General features: G+C 39.1%; 1 protein-coding gene across 4 annotated transcripts; it reads right to left on the bottom strand.

Moving 5' to 3' along the window:
• Positions 1 to 2,042: 2,042 nt before the first annotated feature.
• Positions 2,043 to 9,757, bottom strand: LOC143848081 (uncharacterized). 4 transcript variants are annotated; one of them, XM_077356879.1, is made up of 5 exons: positions 9,505 to 9,757; positions 5,258 to 9,347; positions 3,820 to 3,905; positions 3,210 to 3,321; positions 2,043 to 2,350 (listed from the first exon to the last, which is right to left on the bottom strand). In XM_077356879.1, exon 2 carries the CDS (start codon positions 9,256 to 9,258, stop codon positions 5,368 to 5,370), a length of 3,891 nt encoding a protein of 1,296 aa, XP_077212994.1. In that variant the 5' UTR covers positions 9,259 to 9,347; positions 9,505 to 9,757; the 3' UTR covers positions 2,043 to 2,350; positions 3,210 to 3,321; positions 3,820 to 3,905; positions 5,258 to 5,367. The 4 variants fall into 4 exon arrangements, with proteins under 4 accessions (XP_077212994.1, XP_077212995.1, XP_077212993.1 ...); XM_077356880.1 differs by having other exon boundaries at positions 2,043 to 2,356; positions 3,210 to 3,318; XM_077356878.1 differs by having other exon boundaries at positions 3,210 to 3,318.
• Positions 9,758 to 10,002: the final 245 nt, after the last annotated feature.

The raw sequence follows: 10,002 nt of genomic DNA, 5'->3' as shown, positions 1-10,002 counted from the left end.
AGTTTCTCTGAGTTTTCTTATGATGGTTTAAGATGAGCTGAAATTCCAAGTCGTGTTCCCCTCCACTCTAATCTATTTTGCATCATTTCAAAGAAGAAGAAGAAGATTTAAGTCCTTGGAGAGCTGTAAGTGTGGTTAGTCGTCTGGCCCCAAACATACAAATTCATAAAAAAGAACTCTTGGAAATGATAGAGGCACCCAGCTGCATTGTACATGGCAATCAGGTCACTTCATTCCTTCAAATGTGAAGTACATTGGCACCTTTGCAGTCATAGATACGCTGTAGCTGGGTGTCCCAAGTAATGAAAAAGGGCGCATTTATCATTTCCCTAAAATATGAAAATGCAAACAGGCGGTAAAACATCACGTCGAAAAGAAAAACAATGAGTAACAAAAGAACAAAAAAACCATTTCCAGGGTTAAAGAAAAATGATGGGAAACAAACAAAAATACCCCAAACTTCCAGGGTTACTCTTGAGCATGGTTTCAAATTTCGGTTCCGGAATGCGTTTCGTTCCTCTCTGAACGTTGGAGGAAATCTAACGAAATCAAATAAAAGAATATTTTATCTCGTACATAATTTTTCAAAGATAATAAATAATTAATTAATATCGAGATTTTTGGGTGAAATCACTTAAATTTCAGGATAAGCGGAAATTTCGGTCGAATTAAATCACTGTTTCGGGTATGTGCAATTTCGGTTTCGGTAAATTTCAGATTTCATTCGAAATTTAAAACCATGCTCGAGTATTGAGTGGCCCATGTTGCTGCCAAGTCAATAGAGCAACATTTCGGTCAAAATAAATCACCGTTTTGGGTATGTGCGATTTCGGTTTCAGTCTCCTACCGAAACCTGAAATTTCGGATTTCATTCGAAATTTAAAACCAGACTCTTTAGTATTGACTGGCCCATGTTGCTGCCAAGTCAATAAAGCAAAATTTCGGTCAAAATAAATCACTGTTTCGGGTATGTGCGATTTCGGTTTCAGGCTCCACCGAAACCCGAAATTTCAGATTTCATTTGAAATTTAAAACCATGCTCTTGAGTATTGAGTGGCCCATGTTGCTGCCAAGCCTGCCAAGTCAATAGTGCACTTGGGAGAGAGTCCGGCCGGCCTCCAAAAATTGATCTGAAACTTTAACATAATAAATTTCAGATCAACTTTCCGAGGGACATTTTACCAGACACATCCTATTCAGATAGCTTAAGCCCACGAAGGAATAAGCCATTAACTTATCACGATCGACTCACCTCCAACATTACATTGATTAGGTGATAGTACTTATCTGACCGCTCGAGATAGTTTTGTCTTCCTCTACGTTTTGATTGTATTTGGTATGAGCGTTTTCCCAGCAGACCTCTTGCCCTGTTTAGATAACAGGAATTTCCTTAAAGAGATCAGAAAAGAAAAATATTTGTAAAAAGTTCCTATTTTTCAAATTTTTTTATTTTTTTTTATTTTACGCACGAGAGCAGATAACTTGAACAACCCTATTCAATTTTTACCTGTGTCCCTCTAAATTTACCCTAACGATATCATTTCCCTCCAAATCCTGGAAAGAGAAAAAAAAATTCATGAAAAAGTTTTCCATCTGAAATATTTTTCTTGAAATCCAAACAGGGCCTTAAAAACATTTACAGGAGAAGGGCTTCATCGTTTCAGAGATAGCTAGCTTTGTATTGGAACATGGTTTTTAAAAAAAATGGTATTATATTGGGGAAATTTTGAAAATGATGCATATGCTTTTCTATTTACACCAACCATTTGCATGCTTTTACCATTGGGATTTACGTTTAGTAATTTTTGGGCCTTTAGAGGTCCAAGGTGGATTCTATTTCTCACTAAGAAATCATCCTCATAAGATTTATCCTGACTATTTGATCAGGAGTCTGAAAATGGACGGAGGATATGGAACCAGCATGCTTCCAAACTGCCCACATTTTAGGCCTGCTAGAAAGATGGACAAACACACTCTCATCAACATGATTGTAAACATCAGATTGGTGGCTATATATTGCCAACATTTTGGAAAAAAAAGACTAATTAATAATCAGATCTATGGCATTGAAATGAGATAATCTACACCCCTGAAGAGATTGGTCAGCCCTCTTTTCCCCCAATGTTCCCCCATGTTGTTGCAGCTTCAATATGCACATACAACCAGAATTTAGGGTGTTCTTAAATCAAGTTGAATCCACAAAAAATTGAAAAAAGAAGAAGGATTGAATCGCCACAATAAGATTTACGATTCGAGTAAATACAGTGATCCATAGTGTACACCTACTGTTCTTCTTCCTGTTAAGGATGGGCCACGGTTCGTGCTGGTTGGATGATCTTCATCAACAAATCTGTATCTTAGAGATAGGAGGTTAAAATATCAATACCTTGTAAAAGAAAATTAGAATAAACAATCCAAAAGTTCCACAATTGAAAAGCAAAAGGAGATTGTGTTTTTGGGGAAAAGAGCTCCTAATCAACAAAGGTTGGGCTCAGTAGAAGGATGGTGTAGATCATCAATTAGAATGGGATCCACCAGATAAACTGTCAAGGTGCAAGATTGAGACTTGAGAGTACTCATTTCGCACCTTTTAAGTGTAAAATAAAGACTGTCAATACTAAAATAATATATCCGGTCCGATTTAGTTAACAAATTATCAAACCATCATACTTGGATAAACTTGCTGTACTCCCACGTCGACCTTAGTTCTTGCATAAAATATTACAAGAACATAATTGGGGACAGTGAACAAGATTATTTCTAGATAAGCTTATCAGAGGAGTATAGCCAATCCCAAAAACAGCTTATCCAAGGCTTTCCATCCCCGTGGAGAACAGCCCACTGGAAATTTATTGCCTTGAATGATCAGGTCTGAACCATTTTTTCACACTTTATAACATAGAGAAATGGCACACAGGTAGATGGTGGAACCCATGGTCTACAACATCAATCCGAGGTTCCATGTTGGATTCCCAACAGCAAATGCAAATGCTAGTTCTGATAAGATGAACCTAACCATCCAACAGGTACACAATTTTTCATCCATGGTGGGGTCCAGATGATGGACTATCAAGATCAGGGATCTGACATCCACGTCATCATTATTCTATATTTCTGCTCCCCCCCCCCACCCAAAAAAATAAAAAATAATAATAATAATAATAATAATAATAAAAATAAAAAGAAAAATGTTTGGAAAAGAGACCCACCTCATCATTTTCTTGATACCAACTCCTTCGAGTGCAGAAGCCTTTCCAATGCAAACAAATGATCATGAGAAAAATGCCACAAGCTTCTGGTTTTCTTCCTTACCTGTACCTACTAGAAATGAAAAAAAAAAAACGTCAGTAGTTGCCATGAACCACAGTTCAAATGTTTCCTTTGGTGGGAGAGATGGGACCCAATGACACAAAGAGGGGACCCTATGTTTATTGGTCACAGACCAGTTTTCTTTGCTGCTTAAACAAGCAGCCAGATATACGGTTTACCTTAAAAGGACTTCGAGATGCAGTGATTGATCCCAAGGGAGGATTGAAAAACAGAAATGAATAGATATCTTCTCAGTCATCAATCCTAAATAACATGAGAGCTAAAATAGAACACCTCTTTGTATATATGCAATATAATTTGATTGCTGACCAATTCCAAAGAACAAAAAACAGTAGATTTTCACTATTTCAAAATGATATAAATAATTTCATTAAAAGAGAATATTATTCTTCGATGCATAAGCATGATGATACGCAGGCTAGGCAGAAGGCCTAGTCACAGACATTTTACAATTTCACGGTAAAAAATTCTACATGTAAAATGTCACACCTTCATTTGACACCTTAATTTGACCGTAAACATGAAGCTCGAAAGCGAACGATCATGCTATGTAAGTTTGGTGCACTTTTTAAACCCTGCAAAACATACCCGAGTCCTGCATGGTTAGAGATCCATGGGATGGATGCCAGGAATGTTAAATAAAACATGCCATTTGTATACTAATTGTCACATTCAAAAGAAGGCAGAAAATGATGCAGTTAAGTCAAAATACGAAACATGTAGGGAATAAAAAAATATCGGGGTTCTAAGAATCCTTGATTGCAACTACTTACTAAAGCTAGCACACCCACAGTTTGTATACTATGAAAATAATAAAATCCTTTTAAGTAACTGAAAGTAGATATAGCCAAAATTACAATATTTAGGACACGGATGATCAAGTAAAACATCCACTAAATGATAGAAAATGATACAACGTAACACACTGACAAAATAACTTTATTATGGAGCTGAACGCACTCCATCAAGGACAAGGAAAGGTACTTACAACTTGAATATACCTCATCAAGGACACGATATTATATGCTAAGTCTGTAATATGTGTCTTGCTGTTCATTTTACAAATGCGTCTCTTTTAACTTGATTTCCCCCTTCATTGAAAAGAGAAAAATCTAGAGGTATTTCAAATGCCGCATAAGCTGTAAATAGGTAAAAAAAAGTGCTAAGGATAGATATACAGAATTACAAACATGCATTTGAGTTTCCAGGTTCCAATGTTAGACTGTTTATTCCACTTAAGGTGCCTAAAATGGTAAGTATTATTTTCTATTAACACCCTTGGAGATTTGATCGCCTTTTCGATGAGATGCTTGATCGGAAGAGAGACCATGTAGTTGTCTTTCATCATGTGAGTCGATCAGCAAACAAGATGGCGGATGGTTTGGCGAGACTTGGTGTTTCTAAGGAGTGTTAGCTCTCTTGACTCAGAGCCCCCTTAAGTTGTTTTTTTATTCTATGTATTTTCCTATTTTTCTTACCCCTTGTACTGACCATCTCGGTCCTCTTTGCTTTTAATGAAATTTGGCTACCATTTTCAAAAAAAAAAAAAAAAAAAAAAACTCTATTAAACTCACCAAGATCAAGTCAGGTCATTATAATACAATACTAACAGTTAAGATATCTTTGAACTCCAAATAACAGGTTCATGTTATCCCTTGTATTGACCATCTCGGTCCGCATTAGTCAATAGTTATCAGAGTCCATGGCCACAGATAAAATCATCCATTTACATCCAGTTACTTGGTTATTAAGTAGAAAAAACCGTCAAAAGGAACTGCTAATATTGTCATCCTCATAAATAATGAACAAGAATATATGAATAGGGATCAGATGAACAGTGAAAATTCTACCCTTACAATGAGAAAAGAGTTGACCAATACAACAAAAAATTTAGAAAGCATAAGAGATATTGGATCTTGAAGGGTACCTGGACCACTTCTATAAAACATGACATGTCCATTCGTGGATCTTTTTGGTCATCACACCAGGCTTGTACTTGGAAACCCAACCAGCCTTTCTCTGCTGAATGTTTCATGGTTAAAAATCTTCATTTGTTGAATTCTCCTGACACACCATTTTGTTCTCCCGTGAATTATTCAAATCAAAAACCTCCCAACCCATTGGATGATCTTGATGTATGCTTCCTTGTGCCGACTCGATGAAGGGCTCAATTTTCTCCACATTAGGCCGCAAATCATTATATAAAAGTTGTTCTTCAGCCCCGTGATAGCTCACATCATTTACAGTTCCGAGGTCAGATTGCTCTGTAGCATCTTTCCTTGGCCTTTTCCATTTCTTTGTAGATGAGGTTCCATCATCCTCAAAATCTTCTTCTTCTCTATCTCTATGCAAATAAACCCACAATTTCCTTTCCCCGTCAAACTGTACACAAGGATCACGTTCATAATGCAAACGATCAAGAGCCCCACTAACGATTTGGTTAACTTGTGCATCAGAAACATCCTCCACAATATACTGTGAGTCTCTTATCAGGGTACAAACATCTGCTCTGGTGCCAATACTTCCAGGCAATCTGGCAGCTGCATCCCTTACAATGCAGAGGATTGTGACATGTGGCGGCCGATCGGGCTTAAGCATAAAATGGTCTCGAGCTTTTGACGTTGGCTTGCCACCACACCTTCTCAATGGAGCAACTATGGACTTTTTACCATCAAGAGCGGTGTAAGAAAAGGCCCTGTCTGGAATTGAGTATCTTAGAAGTTCCTCCCTGCGAAAATATTCCCTGACTTCGTCTGAGCTTGGGCTGATTGTGTTGAGACTCTTTTGTGCTCTTAAGTCCCTAAATCTTTCCTTCTCATCCATGTTGGTCAACATCAATATTGCGGGTGGTGCGGGAAGGCTTCCAATTTGCTGAAGGGTCTCTTGACCACTCTTTAGCCAATTAGCAAAGGCATCAACTAACTTCACAAGCATCTTGTGAGGGACACCCCAAGCTGTAGATGATGTTTCTTCTTCAGCCGTATCATGATCTGATGAGCCAGAAGAAACTGGGCCGATCCAGGACCAACTTTTAGTAGATTTTTCGTAGAATACAAGTGCCTTCCAACCCTTTGCTCCTAAAGGTGCTGTTTTGGATGAAAGTATCTTTAGCACTCCTCTGACCAAATCCTGAAGTGGCTCTTGTGTTTCGAGGATGCATGGGTCACCAGGATTCGATCTAACACGGTTGACAATCTCTTGAACAGTGAGAGAAGGAAAACTTTTTTGTCCTGTATGTTCTGAAGAATTTAAATCCAAATTCTTCTGTCCTACATGTCCTTCTTTCTTAAGCTTTAGTCTTCCATCACTATTCTCAAGATGGTTGCCAACCTCTAAGGGGTCTTCGGAATGCCAAGTAATCATTGCCATTCGGACAGCTGAAAGAAGATGAACGATGGAGAATGAAAACCCACTGTGGACAGAAGGTGTGATCAAAGTAAATGGCTTCTTCAGAGGCTTTGTTTCTGGTTCTGGAATGATAGCATCAGAATTTACCACAGCCAAAGAACTCGTTTCACCCTCCAATTTCTTTTTCCCCCGTTTCTTTATGAAAGTGGGGTCATCAAAATTAGACTGAGCTTCAACATCTTCCTTCTTTGGTCTACTAGTCCTTGCCTGGTTGTCCACAAAATTGTGTGTAACCAAATCCTCCTCCTCCAAAGTACCACTAATATATTCGGGCATATAATTTGACTGAGGCACAGAATAGTCCACATCAACCTTCCCTTTCCGTTTTCTTTCGGGAGAGTAGACCTTAAAAAATGGCAGGTGTGGCCTTTTACCAGGATCACCCTGCATCTGGTCACTCTTCACCAATTTATAAGCTTGTTTACGATTGTCTACTAACTTAGCTGAACCAGAGAAATTTCTATCCTCCAAACGATCTGTATCATACTCGTGCAAGTAACTGGACTTATTGGCCTTACCCCTCTGTTCTCCTTTTGAAGAGTAGATTTCTATTTCTGGCATGTGGAACTGTTCGCCGGGATCACCACCCTTTATAGAAGAGCGAATGTGCCCACCAAGAACCTGACCATATTCCTTTTTATTTTTTCTCACGAGTCCACTAACCTTTTTAGAACCATCAACTGATTTAACAGGAGCAGACCGATGACCCTCAAAGGTGCCCCTTGGATAACCCAACTTCCTCACTGAAGGATTGATATCTTCATCTTCATCTTCATCAACCTGATCGGATGAATCCGACTCTGTTTCCTCACTTTGGGCATACATGAATCTCTGTTTTTCCACATTAATTCCTCTGTTATCTGCAAATTTTCTCTTAATCTTCTCTTGTGATCTTTTGGCTCTATGGTCAGAATGAAAGTATGAGTCATTCATCTGAGAGGATCTAACTTTTGAATCAGGCCCCACATTGTTCTTGCCTCTCTGAGATTCCATGGATGTTTTCCATTTCTTGCTTCTAGAAGTCCAGTCATCAAATTTAACTAAATGATCCATGGAGAAAGCCTCTTCTTGTGGTTTGCGATGTAGAAAGGGCTGATTTCCACCTGACCTGTCAACTCGAGTTCCTTTCAATGAGAGATGCTGACGCCCCTCACTTGTAGTATTGATTCGATCTTCAAACACGGATTGCTGAAGTTTCTCGGGATACTTGGCCTTTTTCCCAGCATCCCAGGAATGATAACCATATGGTGGTCTTCCATTAGTAAGTTTGCCTGTCAGCATTTCTAAGTTCCCCATCTGTTTAACATTCCTGTCCTTGTCGTGTGAATACAGACTCCCATTTTTCACGGGAAAAGGCAACCCAATGTAACTTTCAGTGTCTCCTTCACCCAGCCCAATACGAACGCCTGTGTGCGAACGTCTGTATGCTTTCTGGTTATTCTGGAAACCCGTTTCATAAACTTCTTTTGCACCATCATCAACGTTATTATCATCATAATCATCATCCTCATCGTCGTCATGACTCCTAATCCGGAAAGCAGCCCTTGAGTCATACGCTAAAGAAGGGGTAAAGCGACCCACTGCTTTAGTATGACCCTTCTTGGAATGAGCCTTTGGTGCAGCGACTTTCAAAACCCCTTTCTGATTCTGTCTTCCATATTTTGCAGACTCTAGGGTCATAGGCCTTCCTCGGGATGAAACATTCATAGCCGGTCTCACTGTATATACAGGTCGATGACTCATCTTTGATCCAGGCCTACTGTCCTTCAGCCTTTTAGTCCAGAAATCTTCACTCGACTCCTCTTTCGCTGACAATTCAGTTTCTGATTCCAACCCTTTGCCCCTTTCATACATCAAACCACTTTGGTTTCTTAGTATATTCAGATGACGAAGTCTCTCTTCAATGCTATAACCCACACAATCTCCCCAAGCATCCTTTATCCGAACAAGACTACTAACCATAGAGTTCTGATACTTACACAAAAGATGGTAATGTTTTCTCTTTTGAAAGAAATTCAAACCCTGTCGGTAAAGAGAGACTCTCGGTTCACAAAGACCGCCCTTCAACTGATTGAATAGTGCATTGAGAGGACTACCAAAATGGAAATTGCTACCCGAAAAGAGCTCTTTCAAGGTCCGCATAAACGTCTCCTGATCCATGTCGGGAAGGTATTCTGCGAGGCTAAATCGTTCTTCCTCTGTTAGGCAATCATTCCACGTATCCACCGAAAGAACCCCACTCAAATCTGGAAGATCATAAAGCTCATGCGATATATAACAGCTCTGTTTACCTAATTGGCAAAATTCTTCCCCAATTTCCCCTAATTCCAACAAATCAAAGTCGTCCGATCCTGCCCCTGAGTCCACATCATCATCACCATCGTCCAATTCCGATTCCGATTCCGACATGGAGCTTCGAGTTTGAAGCTCATCTTCATCACTCAAGATACTGTCTCTACTCTCCGGTGAAAAATCACTGTCTAATCTTGAAACCCTAGAGTTACTCTTTCCAATCGCCATGAACAAAACTCCACTAAATTAACCAAATTCTCTTCTTTTCCCGACCGAAAACAAACAACCCTAATTCTCTTCTTTTCACAAACAAAACCCTAGAAATCAAAACAAAACGTTACAAGTTTTCTACAGTTTCAAACAAAACCGAAAATCGAAAAACCTAACTTTCTACTGATTGAAACAACAGAAACTAGATCAGGAAAAAAAAGATCTTGAAAACCCTAGAAAGAGAAATCGATCAAAAGATCTTACCTGATTCGATCAAAGAACCAGTTCTTCCAGCGAAATCATCCGAGAATCAGAGAGCTTTAGGTCATGATCGACGATCGAAGAACAGAGAATCGTTAGAATTCGATCTGGTTTTTTTTTCCTCTCTCAGAGCTCTGAAAACCCTAGAAAGAGAGATAAATAGAAAGGAGAAGAAAAGGAAATAAAAGGAGCACTGAAAGCCCTAGAAAGAGAGATAAATAGAAAGAGAAGAAAGGAAAATAATCGGTTAAATATGGACCGTTGGATCGAGTGATCCGCGATAAGAGAGAAAGCGTGTTCACAGAAGAAAAAAAAGAAAAAGAAAGGCGTTTTGGTAGGGATAACGCCATTGGACTCGTGTGGGTCAGATTCCGGCGGTTATGTCGGTTTTCCGGCGATTTTATCTGACCCACACTAACCGCTAGTGGGTCCATGCGATCAAATTTTGTCGTATTTTAAAGTGAAATGACTATATTACCCCTTGGATAATAGGAATGAATC

This window comes from Tasmannia lanceolata, unplaced genomic scaffold (genome assembly GCF_043159265.1).
Source record: "Tasmannia lanceolata isolate RefF3 unplaced genomic scaffold, GAP_Taslan_0.1 ptg000016l, whole genome shotgun sequence".
Taxonomy (NCBI): Eukaryota; Viridiplantae; Streptophyta; class Magnoliopsida; order Canellales; family Winteraceae; genus Tasmannia; species Tasmannia lanceolata.
Note: the sequence above shows the minus strand (reverse complement) of the source record. Positions and strands in the feature narration are given on the sequence as shown.

Excerpts from the sequence above, each read along its gene's own strand:
- LOC143848081 (XM_077356879.1), bottom strand. The coding sequence starts at position 9,258 with ATGGCGATTGGAAAGAGTAACTCTAGGGTTTCAAGATTAGACAGTGAT.